General features: G+C 36.6%; 3 protein-coding genes and 1 long non-coding RNA gene across 5 annotated transcripts; all 4 read right to left on the bottom strand.

Moving 5' to 3' along the window:
- On the bottom strand, nucleotides 1-11,011 carry LOC132059955 (uncharacterized). Of its 2 annotated transcripts, none has more exons than XM_059452800.1 (2): nucleotides 10,873-11,011; nucleotides 1-5,244 (listed from the first exon to the last, which is right to left on the bottom strand). In XM_059452800.1, the coding sequence occupies exon 2, from the start codon at nucleotides 4,148-4,150 to the stop codon at nucleotides 2,210-2,212; it is 1,941 nt and encodes a 646-aa protein (XP_059308783.1). In that variant the 5' UTR covers nucleotides 4,151-5,244; nucleotides 10,873-11,011; the 3' UTR covers nucleotides 1-2,209. The 2 variants fall into 2 exon arrangements, with proteins under 2 accessions (XP_059308783.1, XP_059308784.1); XM_059452801.1 differs by lacking the exon at nucleotides 10,873-11,011 and having other exon boundaries at nucleotides 1-3,883; nucleotides 4,963-7,168.
- On the bottom strand, nucleotides 10,122-11,251 carry LOC132061491 (uncharacterized). Its single transcript, XM_059454296.1, has 2 exons — nucleotides 10,901-11,251; nucleotides 10,122-10,475 (listed from the first exon to the last, which is right to left on the bottom strand). The coding sequence occupies exons 1-2, from the start codon at nucleotides 11,249-11,251 to the stop codon at nucleotides 10,122-10,124; spliced, it is 705 nt and encodes a 234-aa protein (XP_059310279.1).
- A 174-nt stretch (nucleotides 11,252-11,425) lies between these two features.
- Nucleotides 11,426-13,225, bottom strand: LOC132059958 (probable ribose-5-phosphate isomerase 2). The gene has a single exon (XM_059452803.1). It carries the CDS (start codon nucleotides 12,417-12,419, stop codon nucleotides 11,616-11,618), a length of 804 nt encoding a protein of 267 aa, XP_059308786.1. The 5' UTR covers nucleotides 12,420-13,225; the 3' UTR covers nucleotides 11,426-11,615.
- A 6,498-nt stretch (nucleotides 13,226-19,723) lies between these two features.
- LOC132059963 (uncharacterized) lies at nucleotides 19,724-22,220 on the bottom strand. The gene is made up of 2 exons (XR_009415830.1): nucleotides 21,717-22,220; nucleotides 19,724-19,820 (listed from the first exon to the last, which is right to left on the bottom strand). It is a non-coding gene; the product is annotated as an uncharacterized LOC132059963 (long non-coding RNA).
- Nucleotides 22,221-24,352: the final 2,132 nt, after the last annotated feature.

Here is a 24,352-nt window from a genome sequence, read left to right on the forward strand (position 1 = left end):
AGAGCTAAAAGATAGTTTTTCATTGATGATCTTCAATGAGTACAAAACAAGACATTTATACACTACAAAGCAAGAACCCAAGAAATGACAATATTACCCTTTACTAAACTAAATTAGGATGCCAACCAAATAAAATAGAAAATTAAAACTAAACTCTAAAGGACAGAACTTGCAATTTGTATCAGGTCTCCCTCCTTAAAATCAAACTTGTCCCATCAAGGGTGTTAATGCCACCGGGACCAAATGAAATAAAAATTCGTGTCCTTGAATCAATATTCATCTTCTTCACTGTAGGCGTAGAATGATTATGTTTCCTCATCAATACTTCATTTGCAGCAGAAGATCCCAAGGGCCTTGAACTTAATTGAACAGGAAATACTTCATACACCTTGTGAAAGTTTTCATCACTAAACACCTCAAAGTGATCTAGGATGCCAATTATTTTTAAATGAAATGAAAGTGGCAAAAACTCGTGTGAATACTTTGAGACCATGATAACCATCATCTTCGTAGTAGAAGCCACTGTATGACTAATCATAAAGCCAACATGAGAGACTAATACTCCAATAACCTTCTCTTTTGAATGATTAGCACCTAAACCTTCATTTTGAAGTACAGTGAGCATCGGACTGTGCTCACCACTGTACAAGAAGTTAGGTGGAGCAGAGAAGTAAAGCCAACAACTTTTATTAGTCACGACGCTTCCAAAAAATATGTCATCGTCAACACAAAGCATTGGTGCAACATCATGGATAGATCTTCCTGGATCAAACACTGCCCTGTACGTCATGGAATGTAACTGAATGAAATCAAAAGGTTCAAATCTACTGGAAATTAGAATAAACCCACTGATTCCAAGAGTTCTTGCAATAGAATCATTATACTCCTTAGGATTAATCAGCATATCGAGCAAGTTCCCTTTGATAATTCTTCTGGCTCCGAAAGGAATTGAATCACTGTCAACAGTAATACAATCATCAAGATGTCCTTCTCAAGTCGATCTTGCAAAGAGTACTTTACTTTCTCCATTTACTTTTAGCACTTGCACTCCAAGAAGTTCAAGCAGCTTAGTACCTTCCTGTTCCCCTTTCTGAAATGCCTTGCTCCTTTCAAGTGAAATGCTCTCCTCAGCTGCTGGCCCTTGCACCGATGCTATCAGGAACAAGGAACCAGAAACACCACCTCCCATTAAAGCCTTCTCCGTATGACCCTTGGAAGAATACATCAACTCTGTGAAACCAATATAAGCTGTTCCGAGAACTGATAACACAAGTATAAGAACACTCCTTAGATTACCTGGAACTTTTAGAGCACTCCTACACTGTCCTGTTACAGAACAATTCATGGTGTTTCTCTCAAAAGATGGTGAAGACCGGAACATGGTAATTACACCATAAAATAATGCACGTAAATAATCAACATAGGCAATTGTAATTCCAAATGCAACCAAGACAGACATGTTCGTAGAATGATCTTTAAGTGACCCTTCCTCCTTAACACAGAGCCACCTATAATTAAAAAATGGTCCCTCACATGAATGGACTGGAAGTGCATTCACCAGAGCATATAGTGTCAATCCAATGTAATTTGTACCCACTGCAAAATCTTCAACTTCCAATGAAAACTTGCTTCAATAATTGCTTAGATGATCTTTTCAAGTTGACAAACAGTGAATATTCATCACCACCAACGGTGACTTCCCAACTTTCAGATTCAAACTTGACAGTCAACTTATCCGCAATACCCTTCTTCTGCCCAAATCGTATTTCCGAACTCCTTGACTAATAATCTGTGTAGTTTGAGCCTGCCACAAGCTCCCCGTAAACAGAGAATGAATGATACCGTCCTTTCAGATCATATTTCTCAATATTAGTTTTCTTGTGCCTTGAAAGTACCTTTTTCATTGTTCCGTTTGCAACTAAAACAGAACCAATTGAACTTATGCCAAGCACCAAGTGTATCAGTTTTTCTGTGTGATTTGAATGAGCTGTAGCATCATGAATATTTGGAGTGCTTCCAGGATCCCATATATGTACTGATGTGCTACCAGACTTTCTTCTCATTACATTCAAAAAGGAACAAGCCCTTTCAATACTTGTCAATGTTATCTTATCTGGTTCAAACCTCAAACTCCTTATTCTAACAAATACCTGAAAAGTCTTGCTCGATTCAACCTCTCCTAGCAGCAGCATAACAAGCCCACCTTCCATCAATTCGGCTTCTGATATCTCATGTGTATTATAGGATAATTTATCATAGTCACTTCACTTATTCTTCTGCATCCCCAAACTATAAGTTGAATCTCTCTTAACGATGGTTGCTTACTAATTAATACAAACTCTTCCTCACAATCTTGTTCTTCAAATTCAACAGAGTAATTTTTATCCCTTGCATCATTTGTTTCATCAGGAAATGCAGTTACACTCTTCATTATCTTCATACTACTGCCATTCGCATAGTTCTTTAATTCAGTTTCATTCTCGATATCAGTCACCTTATCACTTGTGAACGAGATATTCAAAGCCATAGAGAATGTACTTTCTGGAAAGGTTTTAGGAGGAAATTGGTCACCTGGCGTTAACAGGGGAAGTGCCTCTCCATCACCATCACCCGGCTTTGTCTGCAGCAACGACACTAGTTCCCTGTTCACCAGTTTATGCTTGCCAGAAGAAAGTATAGTAGTCTCAGAGACGCAATTGGTTGAATCAGGAACACTAGAAGCCTTTTCAAATACATTTGGTTTCCCAGGTACATGTTCTGGCCCCTCGGTCATGCACTCTTTTCCTCTGTCAATAGGCTCATATCGTTCAGTGTTCATCTCAATCTCTATGTTAGCAGACTCTTTCTCAATACCCACTGCTTTGTCTTTGCCTATAAGAGCACCCTGTGCATCAACTATCATCACAAGAGGTTCCACCTCTGCATGCTTTCTGGTATCCATGTCCTTAGCCCTAGTTTCAATAGTTGGAATATGTTGTTGTATCACCATCTCATCATTCCCCTCAATGATATTCAAATCGATTTCCTCGTTGGCTATGGTGATTGAATCAGCTGCTATTCCGGTATCACTACTGGTTGCCTGAGATTTTTGTTCTTGCGGAATTACAATCATCCATGATGAAAGGTCAGCCTCGTTGACTTTGAGACAGTATGCACAGCTAGGTGGACTCACTATTGGCTCCATAAGCATCTCAGGAGCAGGGCACTCTTCCCCCTTCCAAGGCTCGGTTTCTTCCAATATCTTTCCCTCTAGCAAAACTTCGGGTGTACTGAAAACCTTTGATTTTGGTTCAGAATATGCCATTACCCTATTCTCCAATTGTTCAGCTTCTACTAGATTTTTAGAGATAGGAGATAGTTTGTCAAAAGGCCCCATTACTTCACTAGTTGACATTTCATCAAGCAGTTTATGCTTAGGATTTGGAAGATTAATTTTGCTATTTGCAGCAAATGGTGAAGTCGGCACAGAACATTCAATCTCATTCAGAATAACTCCATTTCCATTTAGCCCATCTGCCACAACTAATTTCATAGCGCCTTCATCCCTGTTGTCCGCAATAACGTTACCGAGAATAGGAGTTTCAAGAGCACAAACCTCATGAGAAGAGGAAGTCACCTGGAGACCATAATAGATAGTACCAGTACCATTATAATTTTCAGAATTTTCAACAGGGAAGTCGATTGGAAAAGGACCATCCATGACATGGTTAATAGGAGACCCTTGATGTTGAACCAGTATATTGATATCTTCAGATCTGCAATTTGTTCTCATCATCCCTATGCCGTAGAAAGAAGCCTTATGATTGTTCGAAAAGAAACCCACGCCTTCCAGAACCACGCCAGCAGTCGAGAAATTGGGAAATGCCATGGTAAACTCTGATGGCTGGTAAGCATAAGGGACAAATTGTAAATTCCTAGCTTGCCAAGGCTGATGTGGACTGAAATTAGAGGAATATAAGGATTGTGTATAATTGAAGTGTTGCTGATACCCACCATAGTCATTCCCATATCCCATATTACTATACCCATGAGGATTACTACCCTGATATGTTGCATTTCTAGAATCCTGCGAAGGATTTGCAGGTAAAACAGATTGTAAGGGATGATTGAAAGTGAAATTTGAGACATAACAAGGGTTTTCGAATGCCATTAATGGATACCCACAGAGCGAGGATGATTGCTCTGATACCACTGATACAAATACTGAATTTCAAGGAAGAAGAAGCTAACTAAGACTAAGCTAAAGCTATACTAATAGAGAGCTAAAAGATAGTTTTTCATTGATGATCTTCAAATGAGTACAAAACAAGACATTTATACACTACAAAGCAAGAACCATATTCCGATGGAAATGACAATATTACCCTTTACTAAACTAAATTAGGATGCCAACCAAATAAAATAGAAAATTAGAACTAAACTCTAAAGGATAGAACTTGGAGTAAATTGCATATCGTATCAGATGAACATATGTAGGTCGCCATGAGCAATAACTTAACTTAGTGTACTGTCAAACGGCAACCAATGCTCCATTCCCACTTCTTATTTTTCGGAAAATTTGGAAGACGTTAGGAGGCAAACACAAGGACACGAATAACCCATTATTTGAACAGTGAGATATTCTTTCATGACGAAAACAAGAACCCAGTTCGGGTTAGAGTCTTGCGACTGTTTGGACAATAGGAAAATGGGATATGATTACCAACAAATGCCAACTCCGTGGCCCCATTTTAAGCCACTGAAGAGGATCAAGATCACTGTCAATCCAAGTTTAGTTCCACCAGCTACTCAAGTATTCCAATATCAAAGATGGACAAAGTCATTTCATTTTCGGTTCGCAGGCCAACTTCAGGAAGGATTCCACAAGACAAAGATGGAAAAAGAAGAGCTTTTAACTCTAAAACAAGTCAAGTACGATAGTTGTAAGCAAATAGGACTTGAAGTGTTCCTCAACGTGGATACCTTCAATTGGCATGAGCTAGGTAAGGCTGAGTTTGCAGGAAGCTATACTAACTTGCCACACCTTCATGGAGGTCCATAAAAGAACCACCAGACTTTAAGTTGGATATCGAGGAAATTGGCCTTGAAGATGAAGATACCATCATGGTGACACTGGTCCCGAAAATGGGGGTGAATCTATCGCCATTGAATCTGCAGAGATTGAACTTGCAAAATGTTGTAATTCTGTTCATGGCAGCTGGCCTGCTTTTGCCTTTCCCATTGTTTGTGTTGAAATAAGCTTGCCTGTACAGTTGTTATTCAGGAATAAACTCTCAATATTTTCAAACTTCTAAGTTTCAGCTGCTTTTATCTTGAGTTTAATGAAGAATGAGAAAACCTTCTAGTGGACCCGCAAACAAAAAGGAGTTAAGTCGTCATGGTATTAAAATAAGAGTTTTAACTTCTACACACTGATAGTAAAAGAATTTTCACACTGATAGATCACCAGAAAGATAACTATAGATCATTGTGACTGTAACTTGAAAAAGCAGACATGTTACCATATACTAATAGCATAAAAATTATTTACAACCATCAATGTATATAAGTTAAATCTTTAAAATAAAAATGTGTTTTGTAAAGGGAATGGAAAAGCAAAATAAAACAAATACAATCCTGAATAAGAGAGAAACGTAAACAAATAAAATAAATTATGTACATCCTAGTAAGTTTAATGAATAGATGGAAAGCTCCAATACAACCTTTTTTGACAATGAAGCCCCAACACAAACCTGAAAAACATGTAATCTTTCGTTATCAAACACTGGACTGGTCCTAATTAAATTTTGCATATTCTTTCACATCAGCTTAATTCCAAAAAGGAACAACATTGTGCAAGATGTTGATTTCACAACATAGATGGTAGTAAAGGAATATGATCAGGAACTATAGCAAAAATAATCTTAAGGAAAAAGATTGGCCCAATGTTAAAAGTATACATGATATAATCACACAATTTAGAACAGCCAGAGATCCTGGGTTCAACTCCCACTGCCACCAATTATCAAAAAAAAATTCTACCGAGACTGGTTGAAGATATAATTAGTAAACAATGAGCTCTCTCTAATAAGTTAAGCTTTTAGACGAGATGATAACAGAATTCAAGATATAAATCTCGTTTGCCAAAATTATTATGATCAAAACTCTTCACAAATTCATCACTACAAGACAAACTGTAGAGGGAGAATAAACAGTCCATTATACACCAACTCTAACCCAGTACAGAATTCAATTCGTTAATCGTATAAGAAATGAGTTCAGAGAAAATAAGACTACAGGCTTTATGTATTCCATCACTCAAAATTGGGTAATGAAAATACTATCAGATCTCTTAAGAAATGAAGTCATACAAAAAACACTTGAAGGGAAATGCCTTGAAAATTAGTAGTTACTTGCAGTTAAAGGTAGATACGAACTTATTGGCAATTCAGCATAGTACTCCTTAAACCTGCCTCCTCCACATTTATCACCAGATCAACAATTTACATAAAACCTGCCATGACTCCTCTACATCATTTACCTCTAAAAGGACATTCAAACCACTTGTGGCCACAAGGAAGCAATGCCATCTTATCGAAGATTCAACAACACCTTCTCTCTCATTTTTCATTTTGTTCTCATGTTTCTCTACATTCTCTTTAAAGATTGCCATGTAGGCAGCTTCATTACACTCTCATCATCACCTATATAGAGTATTGTCCTGCTCCATCAAGTTAGTTCTCTATCTAACCTCATTGCTCCCCTGCTTTTGTAGTGCACTAACACAATAACAGCTATCATCTGGAACCAAGGGAGAGGTATTCTTGGTTTCAGGTAGCAGAATTATATAAATGAAGTTGTGAAGATGCAACCTTCTAGCATTTCTCAAGCAAAATGCATGAAGTTAAAAAACAGAAAATTCAGTATCTTGTCTAAATGCACAGGGGAAGAGCGACCGGACCTGACGAGATTCCTGGGGAATTTTGGAAGAGTGCAGGCAGGGTAGGCTTGGAGTGGCTGACTGGGTTGTTTAATGTCATTTTCAAGACAGCGAAGATGCCGGAAGAATGGAGGTGGAGTACAATGATTCCCTTGTACAAGAACAAGGGCGACATTCAAAGCTGCAGCAACTATAGAGGTATCAAGCTGCTAAGTCACACTATGAAAGTATGGGAAAGGGTGGTGGAAATGAGGGTGAGGAGAGGTGTGCTTATTTGAGAGAACCAGTTTGGATTCATGCCGGGGCGCTCGACTACAGAAGCCATTCATATTATAAAAAGATTGGTGGAGCAGTATAGGGAGCGAAAGAGGGACTTGCACATGGTATTCATTGACCTAGAAAAGGCCTACGACAAAGTGCCAAGAGAGGTCCTATGGAGATGCTTGGAGGCTAAAGGTGCACCTGTGGTGTACATTAGAGCGATAAAGGACATGTATGATGGAGCTAAAACCGGGGTAAGGACGGTAGGAGGAGACTCGGAGCACTTCCCCGTTCCGACGGGATTGCATCGGGATCGGCCCTTGCTTGGTTTCTATTCGCCTTGGTGATGGATGAATTGACGCCATAGATACAAGGTGAGGTGCCTTGGTGTATGTTGTTCGCGGATGACATAGTCCTGATTGATGAGACTCGCAGCGGAGTTAACGATAAGTGAGGGGTCGGGAGACAAAAAATGCGTTAGAGTCTAAAGGACTTAAATTGAGTAGACCAAGACGAGAATACTTGAGTGCGGAGTTAAGTGGCGTACCGCACGAGGTCGACGCAGAAACGAGGCTTGGTACCCGAGGCCATTCAAAAGAAAGGAAGTTTCAAAGTATCTTGGGTCTATTATACGGGGAGACGGGGATATCGACGACGATGTTTCACATCGTATTGGTGCGAGGTGGATGAAATGGAAGCTCGCCTCGAGTGCTTTACGTGACAAGAAAGTGCTACCAAAACTTAAAGGCAAGTTCTACAAAGTGGTGGTTAGACCGACTTTATTGTACGGGCGGTGTGTTGCCGAAGAACTCTCATGTTCGTAAAAATGAAAGTCGCGGAAACGCGAATCTTTGCGATGGATGTGTGGGCACACTAGGAGGGATAGAATTAGGAATGAAGATATCCGCGACAAGGTGGGAGTGGCATCAGTGGAGGACAAGATGCGGGAAGCGGGGCTGCGATGGTTTAGGCATGTGAAGAGGAGAGGCACAGAGGCTCCAGTGCGGAGGTGCGAGAGGTTGGCTATGGACGGTTTCAGGAGAGGTAAAGAGAGGCCAAAGAAGTATTGGGGAGAGGTGATTAGACAGGATATGACACAGTTTCACCACCGAGGACATGACCTTAGATAGGAGGTTGTGGAGGACTCAGATTAGGATAGAAGGTTAGGTTGCTTATCCTTTCACCATAGTAGTTGTAGTTTTTCTCATTCGTTTATTGCCATTTGATTTCTGCTTATATCTGTTGGGCCTTTGTACTTTGATTATCTTATTTATCTATGGTAGTTAATGCTCCTTTCTACCATGACTTTCTTCGCTTTGTTATTCCTCGTTTTCATATTGTTTTTGATATGCTTGCCCCTATCTGACCTTTTGTCTTGTTTTCCTCTTTTGAGCCGAGGGTCTTTCGGAAATAGCCGCCCTACCTTTCAAGGTGGGGGTTAGGTCTACGTACACTATACCCTCCCCAGACCTCACATGGTGGGATTCTACTGGGCATGTTGTTGTTGTTGTCGTCTAAATACACACCCCAATTTGAATTCTATAAGATATTCTACCCCTACCTATGGGAATATCACTTACCCGCAGCTAAGCAACCCACTGCAGTATAATGGCAAGGGAACTCGTAATGAGTGATGAAGCACGAAAAAGGATATTCTTCGAGACTGAGCACAAGGACATCCTTAATTGAAGGATAATCATGATCTTAAGTTTATGTTTGCTTGTTCCAAAGATTATACTGGAAAGGCACTTAGGATTATGGCCCAAAACAGAATTTATCACCGACATGGAATTCCTTTCCAATAATATCTCAAGGCACGGGGACAATAGGTGAAAACTTACCTAAACCATATTGCAATTTTCAGGCATTAGTAACCTTTTCATGGGAAGCGCACATGCGCAGAAAAAAGAAATCACTTAAAAAGGAGGAGAAAGTAGGGCCATCAAAGTAAAACTCAGTTACAGTCGAAGAACCAAATCTGAACAAGTATCCTACTAAGTTTTAGTAAACAGAATATATATCACCTTCCTTCGGCTGAGTTCATGCTCTGGCAGTAAGCATTGCTTTACATCCGATAAAAGTTCCTTTCCCATGCATACTATTGAGCTAAATATTCCTTTCACCATGAAGTGCGATAAATATGACACAAAATCCATAGAGAACAACATATAAAACCAGCCATAAATAATGTTGTTCCATTGGAAAACTCCAAGCATTTGATTTCCTAAAATACAGAGCTCAAAGCACCGAAATAGGAAGCAACACTTCACAAGATGCAGCACGACAAATAAAATAAAGTAACTGTCACATCAATCAAACTTCTACTACAATTACAAATGGAGCTGCATATAGTTTCTAAACAATCTATATTCTTAGACCTTGTGATTTTTTGCAATTCAGCTATCAGCCGGTGAGTCCTCTATCAATGTAATTTCACTTATATTTGTTTGAAAGAGGTTGCTAATTGCACAAAATAGCAGTAGGCTTATGAAACCTTGATATTAACAGAAAATCAGACACCTCAGGTTTATCTTAGCAGCACCCACATATCTGATGCAAAAGTAAATACCATCCAAATGCAAAGTAAATACCATCCAACAAGATTTTAAAGTGTTGATATTTAAAAATTATGGGGCAGAGCAATAACTTTTAACATCACAAAAGCAGAGCACGATTCTAATATTATCAAACACATGTTCAATGAAGCAGCAAGTAGCCACAGAACTGGATGAACCTCAAACTATTAAGCATACTCGAGCAAATGCAAGTCATGAAAAAACGATACATATACGAATAGCATGAAATTTTCCATTCTTTAACAGATGTCATCAAGTTGAGGCAAATACCCCAAATAATCCAATATATAAGTAGTTGCAAAATCCACCTAAATTGTCCTTGCCACATAAATAGTTCAGCAAGATATCAATATCCCCAACATATCCTAAACAAATAGAAAACTAAGGTTCCTAAAAGAACATATGGAAACCATATCGAGAAACATTCCATGCTCAACCACACCAGGAAGCCTCAAAATTGCATCACTAGCAGCTTTCAAATCACCCATATCACTCTTGAAATACAAGTCAATAATATAATTCCCATTATCAGTAACATAACATTCACCACTTTCCACATTTACCCTCAACTTCCCAACACAACCAGCTTCAATAAAACACATTTCCAATCTTTTCAAAGTAAATTCCCAACAAAATGGTACAATCTCAACTGGCATAGCAAGACCTGTCCCACCTAAATGACTAAACAACTTTGACTCATCCACAATAACAATGAATTTCTAAAGTAAATACCATCCAACATGACTCTAAAGAGTTGATCACTTGATCTTTGAACATTATAGAGCAGAGCAATAGTTTTAACATCATAAAAGTAGAGCTTCAATTCTAATATTATCAAACACATGTTCAATGAAACAACAAGTAGCCACGGAACTAGATGAACCTCAAAACCATAAGCATACTCAAGCAAATGCAAGTCATAAAAATATTAAACATACATAATAAGTAGTGACTATCATGAAATTTTCCAAAAGTTGAGGCAAATAATTCAATATATAAGTTATTGCAAAAAAAAAAAAATTGTCCTTGCCACATAAATAGTTCAGCAAGATATCAATACCCCCAACATATCCTAGTCAAAAAATAGAAAACTAAGGTTCCTAAAACAACATTAACCTTAACACTACTTATTAGTCACGGATACGCCAAGCTTTCCAGCAACAATCACAGTCGTCGCCATATCGAGAAACATCCCATGTTCAACAACACCAGCAAGCCTCAAAATTGCATCACTAGCAGCTTTTAAATCACCCATATCACTCTTGAAATACAAGTCAATAATGTAATTCCCATTATCAGTAACATAAGGTTCATCACTTTCCACATTTACCCTCAACTTCCCAACACATCCAGCTTCAATAAACAACATTTCCAATCTCCTCAAAGTAAATTCCCAACAAAAAGGTACAATCTCAACTGGCATAGCAAGAGCTGTCCCACCTAAATGACTCATCAACAATGACAATAAACTTCTAAAGTAAATAACATCCAACATGACTCTAAAGAGTTGATCTCTTGAACATTATAGGGCAGAGCAATAGCTTTAACATCATAAAAGTAGAGCTTCAATTCTAATATTATCAAACACATGTTCAAAACCATAAGCATACTCAAGCACATAAGCATACTCAAGCAAATGCAAGTCATAAAAAATATTAAACATACATAATAAGTAGTAACTATCATGAAATTTTCCAAAAGTTGAGGCAAATACCCCAAATAATTCAATATATAAGTTATTGCAAAAAAAAAAAAATTGTCCTTGCCACATAAATAGTTCAGCAAGATATCAATACCCCCAACATATCCTAGTCAAAAAATAGAAAACTAAGGTTCCTAAAACAACATTAACCTTAATACTACTTATTAGTCACGGATACGCCAAGCTTTCCAGCAACAATCACAGTCGTCGCCATATCGAGAAACATCCCATGTTCAACAACACCAGCAAGCCTCAAAATTGCATCACTAGCAGCTTTCAAATCACCCATGTCACTCTTGAAATACAAATCAATAATATAATTCCCATTATCAGTAACATAAGGTTCACCACTTTCCACATTTACCCTCAACTTCCCAACACAACCAGCTTCAATAAACAACATTTCCAATCTTTTCAAAGTAAATTCCCAACAAAATGGTACAATCTCAACAGGCATAGCAAGACCAGTACCACCTAAATGATTAACCAATTTTGACTCATCAACAATAACAATAAATTTTTTACTAGCAGCTTCAACCATTTTTTCTCTTAATAAGGAACCACCTCTACCTTTAATTAAATTCATTTGTGAGTCCACTTCATCAGCACCATCAATAGCTAAATCAACAATAGGATGTTTATTCAAATCTGATAAAGGTATACCTAATTTAACAGCTTGTTCATGTGTAATACTTGATGTTGGTATACCTATAATGTTGTTTAATTTACCAAGATTTAATAATTCTGCTATTCTATCAACAGCATGTTTGGCTGTTGAACCTGTACCAAGACCTAAAACCATACCTGATTCAACAAATTCAACAGCTTTATATGCTGCTATTTTTTTTAATTCATCTTGAGATAAAATTGAAGGTGATGGTGTTGGAGAAATTAACAATGATGGGTTCAAAGTTTTGGCCTTTTTTTCAGACACAAAGAAATGTGGGTATGCAATGGCCATTTTTTTTAAATTGCAAAATCAAGAATCAAGAGAAAAGATTAAAGGTTTCAACTTTAATGTGTATTGTAGGCTAGAACATTGGTATAGAGAGATAAAGAGGAGATTTAGGGCTAAAAGAAGTGAAGTGAGGTGAAGCAAGAAAGTAGGAAAGGGGTATATATAGGAAAGGTAAAGAGAAAAAAGTGAAAAGAAATGAGAAAAAGAGTTGTGGGGTTGGTGATAAATTTTGAAAATGGAGGGGTGTTTATGGCTTTATGGGGAAAAAACATGGGTATGCAATGGCTATATTTCTAATTGCAAAATCAAGAATCAAGAATTGAATAATTGTTGACAAGAAAAAGAGATAAAGGTTTCACCTTTAATGTGTATTGGGGGTAAGGGGTTAATGGGTATGTTTGATTTGTAGGCTAGAAGATTGGTAAGGAAAGAAAAGAGGAGATTTAGGGCTAAAACATGTGAAGTTGGGGTTTGTAGAAATCTTGAAAATGAAGGGGTGTTTATGGCTTTATGGGGAAAATAGGGTCTTTTAAAAGAAAAGGACAGAAAGATTATGTATGGGATAGATTCTCTGAATATGAAATCGTGTGGTGTGTAGTGACTAAGAATGGAATTAGTAGAATTAGTAACAATTTCTAGAGAAAAAAATCAGAAAAAAGAGTGGTGGGGGTGGTGAAGAAATCTTGAAAATGAAGGGGTGTTTATGGACTTTATAGGGAAAAGAGAAGGGGAAAGGGTCTTTTTAAAGAAATGGACTTTATGTATGGGTTAAGATTCTATGAATATGAAAATCTTGTGGTGTGTAGTGACTGCAGGATCAGAATTAGTAACAATTTATGGAGTGGAAAGAAAATAAGGAGGAAAAAGGAGGCGCACGGGGGAAGGAAAAGCGCAAGACAGCTAAGAAAGCGCGAAGGTGGGAGCGAGGATTGGTTGGATGAGGAGACATGAAATCTTTGTGACACAAACAAAATCTAGTTTAGTTAAGAAAAAGAAATTATTATAATGGTCAAAATAGTACTCCTTTCGTCTCATAATAAGTGTCACCTTAATTAAAAATACTTTACTAAAAAACTAGTAATACAATGTGAAGTTTACCAAATTATTCCAATATAATAAAAATAAATTATTTTTTACCTTTTGATTAGAAATCGCGAGAAAGTAAACCTTTTGATATTGGGAATCCAACAATATCAAGTTACTATGTGGCTTTTTCCAATCATAATTTAGATGTTACTTTATTGTCTAAGGCTAAAATTGGAAAAAAACAAGTTAATTTATGTTTTGGTTTCATAAGGTGACATTTATTATGGGACAAAAAAATTTGGTTAAGGTAACACTTATTATGGGACGGAAGGAGTTAATTTATGGGTTTGATTTATTTTGGTCTTTAATAAATAACACCTAATAAAGATGGTCCTTAATGTATGGCAAAACTTAACAGTCTTTAACCCTAAAACTAACATTGCTTCACAAAATCATTATTGAAAAAAATAATGATAAAAAGCACACCTGAATTATCACTCTTTTTTGAGTTTCACATCTCAACTATCAGTTATTCCTTTTTCCTACCTGAATTGTCATCATCTACTCAACTAGCTAGGTGTGCTTTAATATATAGATGGTTATAGTTTAGGTAAAAAAGGATAATAACTGATAGTCGGGTGTGAAGCTCGCGAAAAAAATAATAGCTTAAGTGTGTTTTGAACCATTAACTCTTATTAAAATAAACTTTGTTGTGCCGGAGAACGATTCTTATTTCTCTCCCTCTCCCTTTCTCTAGATTTCCACTTATAGGGAGAATTTTTATATTTATTATTTCAATAATTGTTTATATTTCTCGTGAGTGAGAGAATTGAAAGGAAGGTTTTAATTACATTATTTACGTTTTAGAATCCAAAATTAGTAATGGAAAGAAAGAAATTTGCAGTTTTTCTATGTGCATAGGATTCATCATAAGTGAAAAAGAGATAATGGGAATTACTTTGGAGTTTTTGTGCGAAGGTAAAATATGACACGTGTTTCACGTGCCGTGGCTCACCGTGAGGAGGGCAGACTTGCACCAATTGTCGACGTTCCCATTAACTCAACTCGGCCAGTTTAATTCATGATACCCACATTCATTTGTTCCTTCATCAAGTCCATCTTCGATTGTTTGTTTTAACTACAATATATTTGAATATATTTGAAACAACGTTATTTTTAGGATTAAAAACCAAATACGTTAACATTTATCAGACATTAAGAGGACCATATATGTTAGGTGTTATACATCAAGGACCAAAATTAGCAAACCCCATACATTAAAGACCATTTTGATGATTTCTCTTAAGAATAAAGAGCATAATTTGAGGGCTGCGATAATTTTTACAAATACTAAGTTAGATGGGGTTAGATATTTATGTTTAGTCCCTCGAAAATATTTTTTTCTTCAGTCACTAGCTTCTATTATAAAACAGCTAAAAAGAATTTCTTGTGTTGATCTTTTACATATTATAGTCCATAGAGTAAAATGTATAACTAAAGTTCTTAGTAAAATTTTGTATGTATCAGTTTTATCATTCTATATTTTTATCAGAAGAGCCAGGAGGAGGAGGATGAGGAAAAATAAGAATAGGAAGAAGAATAAGAAGCGCAATTGGTACAAGACAAGAAGAAGAGGCGCAAAAGAAGGCAATAAAACTAATTGCTCTTCTCTACTCGATTATTGAAGGTTTTTCATCGCAATGCTCGAATAGCCTTACTATAGGACATATCTATAGGGAGCAGAATTCTCTAGCAAACAGTTTGGAGACTCTAGCAACGGGCTAGGAGCCACTGACTTCTCTCTGACATTTTTGGGATCCACCACTAGCAGTTATCAACGTTTTGTCAAAGGATCAAAGGGGCGAGCCAACAATGCGTATGATGAACTCATCAACTGCTGGACAAGCATCGATGCTGCTTAGTAATAGTTCTACTGCTGTAGATATTTCTAATTTAACTACTAATATGCAATTTGTATTATGGTGGCTCGGCCACAATAATATGCTCCCTTGTAGTTGTTTTGCTAAATATATAATAAGGATCTGAATTACCAAAAAAAAAAAAAAAGTCAATACCATAGTGGTTAAAATTTAAATACATTGTAAATTGCAAATATGTTTTAAACAATAATCTTAAAAGTGGTTACCCAATGCCATTTCTACTAGTTTAGTGGACCGAATTTTGGTCAAGTTCTTTTCGGAGTAGAAGGCCTCATAGGGCCCGTGACTCAATGGGTTGGGTTGGGCCAAGCACGCTATAAGGGAAAAAGACACAAATAGCCATTGGCCCAAGAATCTTAAATGACATTTTTTAGCTTTTTCAAAATAATTTTATTTTCTAGTCATTTTCAATTAAATCCAACATATGTCTATAAACTGTATCATTGTTGTATATGTATCAAAATATATGTAAAGAAACTGTATCATTGTTGTATAGAAGATATATCACAACTATAAACGTATATAAAAATGTATCATATGTATAGAAAGTATATCATTATCGTATAGGATATGTATAGAAATATATCATTGTTGTATAATTTGCATATAATAAATGTGTAATCAATGTATAATTAGAAAATGTATCATTGGTGTATATTTCTGTGTAATAAATATATAATGAATGTATACTTACTAATTATACACATATTATACATGTTTTGGCATATTTTTTGAAGGATCAATATGATTATTATTTTTTTTGGTCGATATAGTCGCCACAAATAGTCCTGTTCTTTTTGTAGTGAACTTTTAGTGACGACTTTTCATTCTTTTGCGATAAAGTCGACACAAAAAGTCTGATTTTTTTTTATTTTTATTTTTTTTGTAGTGAATGGGTTGGGCTAGCTCTTGGCATTAATTTGGGCGGAACGGCCAACTCAGGTCGTTTGCTTAAAATCGGGCCTTTTTGAGCCTTTTTTTTTCCTGGTGGCCACACCTTGGGGCGAATCCACCCTTTAAGGTGGGGGCGGCATGGCACCCGCTTGATTAATAAATTTTTTATATACTTATGTTCGTAATTTGCGCAATTAGTTTAAATATTTTATCCGTCACCCCAATCGTAAATTAGACAAAGGTGCCACGGCTGGTAGATACAAGTTTGAATATATCTTGAACATTTTTCGACTCCCGTTTTTCTTTGCGATTTTTACTTCCTTTGTACCAGTAATTCTCTTTTCGGCCCTCTCAATTTTCTATTTATCTTTTTATTATTTATATTGCCTTTCTTGTTTTCTATTATTTTATCTGTGATCTCTAGTGAGAACACACAAATAGAAACTTCAAAATCTCTTAAATTAAACATTTCTCTTAATCTAAAATCTGTGAGTATTTAAATGGAGAAACTTGGATCTCAATGGGAATTTTGGATTGAGATCAAAATTCAATTTTTTTTTTATAATGTCTTTTGTTTCATACTCTCTCTGTCCATGTTTACTTGTCTATATTTGACTTGGGACACTCGTAATAAGCAATAAATAAAATGAGAAATGAATTGAAGTACTTAATAATAAAATGAGAAATGAATTGGAGTACATATAATTTCAATTTAAATCACTTTACTACTTAAATTGTGATGGAAATTTCATAAGCACTGGTTAGAAAAAACATAAAATTTATGATTTATTTTTGAGAACTTGTAGTTTATCTAATTCTACATTTACTTATGGGGTGTATTTACCTATTGAAGAGTTTTTCTATTATTTTTTCTTAGTTTGATTGGTGTAATTCCCTTATTGAAGATGTTATTTTACTTGTGCAGATTCATTTTTAATATACATAAGAGATGGAAGTCCCTTGGTGAAAATGTTGATTTTACTTGTGTTGTTAATGGGTGTTAATGAGTGTGATTCTTTGTTTAAGATGCTAATTATGTTCGTTTCTTAATTTTTGAGAGGTAATTTTCATATTTTCAAATAAAACAAGCCTATTAAGTTGACCCGAATAAATTAAAAAGAGACGGATCCAATCCAAATATATGTTCCTAACAAGATGTACATTGAAGAAAATTGTGGCGTCTGTCACTTTCAAATCCTAGATCCGCTTATGGTACTTTTCCCAAGATATAATTGGTTTCATGTGTTTTTTTAGTTGCCTAATTTTATGAAGTTAAATTTTATATTGGTTGAAATATATAAATACAGAAAGTAAAGTGTTGTTGCCACCAATAATTTGCTTCTTCAGGTTTCAATGATTGAAGGTCTAACTCTCTCGCGCACAAAAAGAAAAGAACTAATTAGCACACAATCAAAGATTTCACGTCATGAATGGAAATTTAAAAAAAATCATAAAAAGTTCAAAAAGAAAATCAATTTTAAATCCATATCTCTACACACTCATATTACAATTATATATAAGCACGGTAGGAAGACGAACACAACTCCTCCAGCTTGTATCATAAACTTTACAAATCGTATACGCCATGCATGCTTGTACCATAAGGTATATAACTTGTGCATTTTATCCAACTATTTTTATATCCCACGTGAACATATATATGTCATATTACTTAATATTTATTCTATTCTCATGTATAGACGTATGCACTTCAATTTTAATTCTCCGACACATTTATATCCTCTAGGCACTTTTACTTGTTCACTTTTGACTTTTTGCATTCTTGCTGAATATTTATTCTCTTCTCATGTATAGACATATGCAGTTCAATTTTAATTTTCCTGCACAAATTCATTTCCTCCGTGCACTTTTACTTGTTTACTTTTGACTTTTGACTTTTCGCGTTCTTGCTGAATATTTATTCTCTTCTCATGTATAGACATATGCAGTTCAATTATAATTCTCTTGCACGTGGTCATATGTTATAGTATTGAATATTTATCTGTTCTCATGTATACACGTATGCACTTCAAATAAGGAATACAAGAAAAAGGATAACATGTATATTTTTAGAAATATGTACGCCTATAATATATGTGTAGTCGTTATCTTTACACACAATCAACATAATTGAAGTTTCAGACTAATTAATAATTACCATATTAGTTTCTTTCTATTGATATGTTAACGTGGACAAGTAAAAGTAAATAGAGGGAGTGACTTTTGTCCCCGTTTTCCTTCTTTGTCAATATTTTAAACGTGAAGAGAGGACGACCAATAGCAATACAAATTTGTACCAAAAGTTATTTTAATTCTCCTACACATAACTTGTTTCCTTTTGACTTTTTACGTTCTTTCAGAATTAATAAATGGAGTATATATTTTATCATAATATCCATATTTATTGGTGCATAGTCTCAATAGCCTCAGAAAATGATTTGAAAATGAGTAATTAATGTGAAGGGTAAAATAAGATTTTTTTTTTTTTTACTTGATATGTTAACGTCGACAAGTAAAAGTGAAGGGAGGGAGTGACTTTTATTCTCGTTTTCCTTCTTTGTCAATACTTTGCTTATTTACTCTCCTTTGCAGTCCCTGATTATTGTTTCTTTACATTTATAAAATGTATTACTTTATATTTTCATTTCAAAATTAAAATTTGGTGATTTACGATATAACATATATCTTTCTAATTTTGATTTCTTTGTAACAATTTGTTTTATCTATAATTGTTAATATAAAAAATTATAATATATTTTTTAATTAATTTAATAAAAATATTTTATTAGTTTTGCTTTTAAAAAATCCAATATATACAATAATGATTCTTATGTTTGGATCTGAACAGTTACTCGATCGAAATGGATATCAACCCATCGGTATACATATAAGATAATAAGAAATTTAAAAGAAAAAATTTAGAATCAAAATATTAATTTTTCCTTATATTCTTACTAATTTTCTTTTTCATATCGATGAACAACTTTCATTGTCATGATAATGAGAAAAAAGTCCGACTCTTTCCATCTCAAAGACTTAAATCCATCAACTCCATTTTTCAATTATAACTAAAGTGATGGTACAAAAAATACATTTTGTATATGTTGCTATCAGGGGCGGATGCAAGAGAGGCCAGGGTGTTCACCCGAACACCCTGGATAAAAAAATACAGTGTATATATTTAGGATAAATTTCCTGTGTTCATGTACATATATTAACTTTTGAACACCCTGAACATATATTACAGTGTATATTTAGGTCCAGTTAATTTTCCGAACATTCTGAGTGAAAATCCTGGATCTGCCACTGGTTGCTATATATAATAACAATTAGAATGTTTTTAAAAGTTATTTTCAAAATACAAACCTTAAATACTGGTTAATTAAAGTGAATAGACATGTTCGGCCCGTGCATTGCTCGTTGCATGTATTGCTAGTTACACCAATAAGCAGCAAAGAACCTTTTCTAGTTCATGTTAATATATATTGAATCGTCATCCAATAATAATAAATCAAAAGAATCAATTTTAAGCTATATACATATACTCCCTCCGTCCCATAATAAGTGTGTAAACACATCGTGTCACGACCCAACAAGAGAAATCAAAGATCATCGCGACGAGTACCCGATACTTGTAGTCCGGCACCCCCCGTCATATGTCTTGTTCTTGTTACTAAGTGGCCGTATAAACACCGGCATTTTTTTTTCATAACATCGCCGATAATAGCATACATGTAACGAGTAGTAATATTCAATCCGTACCGACGTATCACACGGCGACAGAGGCAACTAGATCGTAAAACATTTGATACTAAAGAATCCGTTATGGACGAGCCTCTAACAAAATACATGCGTAATTACAAGGGGTCGATTGTCGCCGAGTTCAAGATATATACATAAGAGTAGTACCCAAGACAAAGAGATGTCTAAATTTCAACCGGAGCGATTTTTCAATGTACCTATCAATGTAAAAAGCTCCGAGAGTCGAGCCCGTCAACCGTCGACCCGCGTACAGCACGAGATGGCCCCCCCGAAGAAAAGTTAAGAGTCCCTCTCATGAATAGCTATACGAGATAAGAAATATAAGTAATACATGGAAATAATACAATGAAAATGTAACATATGATAAGCAATAACAACATGCGAGACCAGAGAGATCATAGCGACGTAAAAAGGATAATCGGGGTCGACTCACCCCGACAAAGTGTGCCTTTCAAAGCGGATGTCATGCTTGCTTATACATACTTTTGTTCAAAACATTTCGTATCATATACACGTGAAAATAACAAGTCATGTCGCCGAAATACGCTCTGGCTCGTGGCCGAATACATACGTGTCCATACCGGCATCCCGCGTCGATGTTATGACGAAGGGATGTGAATTATGTTAAATTCATGACCTTGTGTGGCAATGCGTCTATAGCGCAACATGTATCCATTCCCCAAAATTCCCCATTTTCATATACATATCATATACAAACTTCCAAAACATATAAAATGATGATAAATTCTTACCTTTTCTCCTAATCTTCCTTCTTGAATAAAGCACGTGATACGAGCAACTCACAAGAACATATAGTTTCTTGCTCCAATGAACACTCCATCGAGATAGCTGGACCCTTTTAATGTAAGGGAATGATTTTTGGAAAATTTTTTGTAAATTTCCTTGGAATATTTCTCTTCTTTGGGCCGAATGGCCTTTGGTATTTTTCTCCTTCTTTCTCGTTCTTGTTTCTTGAAAATTTCAGATAGTGGAAAAAGATGAATAATTCATCTTTCACACATGTATATATACTAGGTCCCCTTCCAATGATATTCAACCATATTGTCCCTTGTTTGGCTTGTTTTAATTTTCTATTATTATAGACGACAAAGAGAAATGAATAAAGACAAAGGGGGCCACGGCCAAGTGGCCGTCTCTTCGGTTGAAAATTCTAGCAATTCTCTTCATTTTCATGAAAAATATTTCCCTTGGTTCCAAATTTGCCCCTAGCCTTTCTCCGTATTTCCATGAGTCGTTTTGCAAATTTACCTTTTTACCCCCGGCCTTTCTTATTATTCCACGACTTTACAATTTTCCATACGCGCGACTTGTGTCACTCGCCTTGACTTACCCGAGGGTCCAAAATACGCCGGCAAGAGTGTAACATTGTGAATCGAACCAAATTTTTTTTTCTCATAATAAGTGTCACCTTAGAAAACCAAAACACAAAGTGACTAGTTTTTTCCAATTCTACCCTTAAACAAAAAATAACAAGTTAAAGTAACATCTAAATGATGATTGAAAAAATCACATAGTAACTTGGTATTGTTGGATTCTCAATGTCAAAAGGTTTACTACTTGTGCATGTTCTAATCAAGAGGAAAAAGGTTATATAGGGGTAATTTCTTAGTATGCGTATTTTTGACTAATGTGATACTTATTATGGGACGGGGAGTACTAGTTAACTAGACCCTCTTTCTTCTTCATCTTTTCTTTAACTAATAATAGGAACACCAGCCAAAAGCCCTTTAGTAAACTCTAAGAGATGAAAAGGTATAACAATAGTTGATGTGGGCACACTCAATGCAACAAGTGCAACCATGACTAAAGCCATGCTTGGCCTTGTATTCATCAACAAATATTGCAAAAATCCCATGGCTTCACAAATACTTGAATTATAATTCTCATATAAGCTTTTCTCCAAATCCATCCATTCTGCTGGTGGCTCGTAATTCTTCTCGATCATTTTCATCTCTTGAATCCTCTTTCAGTGGGACAATCATGTTTTCATCCACATATCCACCATTATAATAGTTCTCTGATCATGTGCTTCTTTTCTCATAGCCAAAGTCAATATATTTCTTGTATTTGTTGATGATCTTCTTCTTTGAGAAAAAATGGTTTTGGATGGAAGAAATGAGGTCGAAAGAATAGAAGTTGATGATGATGCCATTTTTGCAATTGTGTGTGTATACGGGTAAAACCGAGGACACGGTCATGATCGGTTTCCCGTTATTACGATTATGCTCGGGATTCGCCCGAGCATCTCACCTAGATCGAGAGCTCGAGAACGGATTAGTGCGAGGCAATAATGGAAGGACATCCGTCGCCATAACCGAAGGCCGAAATATCCGCCCTCACCCGATATTCCGTGCCAATCCCGCGACACAAACCTGTCATTCATTTGCTTTATTTAGAGTCAGATCCGTAAGGTCTATAACTCCTCTACTATATAAAGGGAGGCCCCATTCGTAACGGGGGTTGGCACTCTACCGAGAATAGAGAGAGGATTGAGATCAATAACCATAAAGAATATAGCTTCGTTCCCATTTGTTCGTAAGTTTTATTTTGTTTACATTCCTTGAAAGCTCGTGATAAAAGACATCGACCTCGTTTCCCAACCCGAGGTCCCGTGAACCCGATATTTGGTTAGATTTGATTTCTTTGACTATTCCATCGTATGTTATAACGTCCGCTTCAAATCTTTAATTGAATTTAGCCGCATATCTTTGACACCGCATATAAATTTAACCGCTACATATTTAAGGTTAAATGTCCAGCCATTGGCGCCCCACCGCGGGGCCTTAGATATTAGCGGCTCAATATAACACCGTGTTCAAACTCGATATTTTACACTTGTTCTTTAGGGTTTGATTCCACCTCCTCCATACAAGAAATGTCGGATTCACATTCGTCAACTTTCTCGTGGAACCAAGCCATCACGAGTACGACGGCGCGACGCATTGACCACGACGCCTATCCCCCCGTTAATCCTAATCAAGTCTGAGATTCATCGTAGGGAATATGTCCTGGCCGCGAGGATAACAGAGCCATGGAAATGAATGTTGATGATATAAATGTGTTATAAAGCCTATAGAATCATGGAGTATTATACGGCCACGGCTCATAATTATGGGTGAGGTGAAGGCAAGAAGAGATCATAGTGCAATTGCAAAATCGAATCATGGCATCCGATGTCGTAGCTCCATCGGAACCGACCCAAGACGTAAGTATGGAGCTAATGTGTCCCATTGAAAGGTAACGACGGACTCCTGGCAAAATATCGAATTGAAAGAATGCTCATGGAACCGACCAAACGAGTTGAATCTCATGTGAAAAGAAGATAAGAGGCGAACGATAAGCTAAAGTCGGAGAACTATAATTCGAGGGTTGATCAAATACCGGGCACTCCACCGGTTCCTTCGGGCGGGCTCGATTCAAAAAAAATTTGTTCAAATGTCGCCCCGCCGAGCGGCGCCAATGAAAATCCCCAAAAGGTTTCGCATGCCCGATATCCCGAAGTACAGCGGACAACCGACCCGAACGAGCATGTAACCGCATATACACGCGCTATCAATGGGCAACAATCTCGCCGACGATGAACGGGAATAAATGCCGTGCTACTTAAGAAATTCGGGAGAAACCCTATCGAAGGGAGCTATGCCTTGGTATCATAATTGCCCGAGCATTCGATCGATTCATTTGCCATGCTTGCCGATGCTTTCGATAAAACATTAGAAAAGGCCCACGCCGGGCTATCAAAGTCGAAACCCGAAAGTCGCATCTATTCAACGTCAAGCAACGAGACGACGAGACCCTCCGCGAGTTCGTGGCTCGATTTCAAACGGAGCGCACGGACTTGTCACCCAAGACCGACGACGATTGGGCTCGTTGTGCTTTCACCCAGTAGAGAGGGCTCAATTCAAGGAGCTCAATCACCTCGATGGAACCGAAACAAAACTTAATAGAATACCCGGCAATCGCCCGCATGGCCGACGCGCATAACAAAGCCTATGTATATCTTGGGCGTTATATAAAAATAAGTCATTTTCTATTAATCGAAGACGATAAGATTTCGAGGGCCGCTTCGGTATCGTGGCACTCGGTAAAGGAATCGATCATACGAAGAAAGTTATGGTGGATCGAGATTCTAGCATCATCCTATGATCGGTGCAGCATGTACCGTATCCGCTCGATCGAAGGAAACGGCGTAACACCGAATCGGGCAAAATCGATATTTTAAGCTATATACAAATGACCGAAGGAGCGACCGAGGTCCAAACAACCGTGAGTTGATTAACAAAAACGCTGTCG

Source organism: Lycium ferocissimum, chromosome 6, assembly GCF_029784015.1.
Source record: "Lycium ferocissimum isolate CSIRO_LF1 chromosome 6, AGI_CSIRO_Lferr_CH_V1, whole genome shotgun sequence".
NCBI classification, from domain to species: Eukaryota; Viridiplantae; Streptophyta; class Magnoliopsida; order Solanales; family Solanaceae; genus Lycium; species Lycium ferocissimum.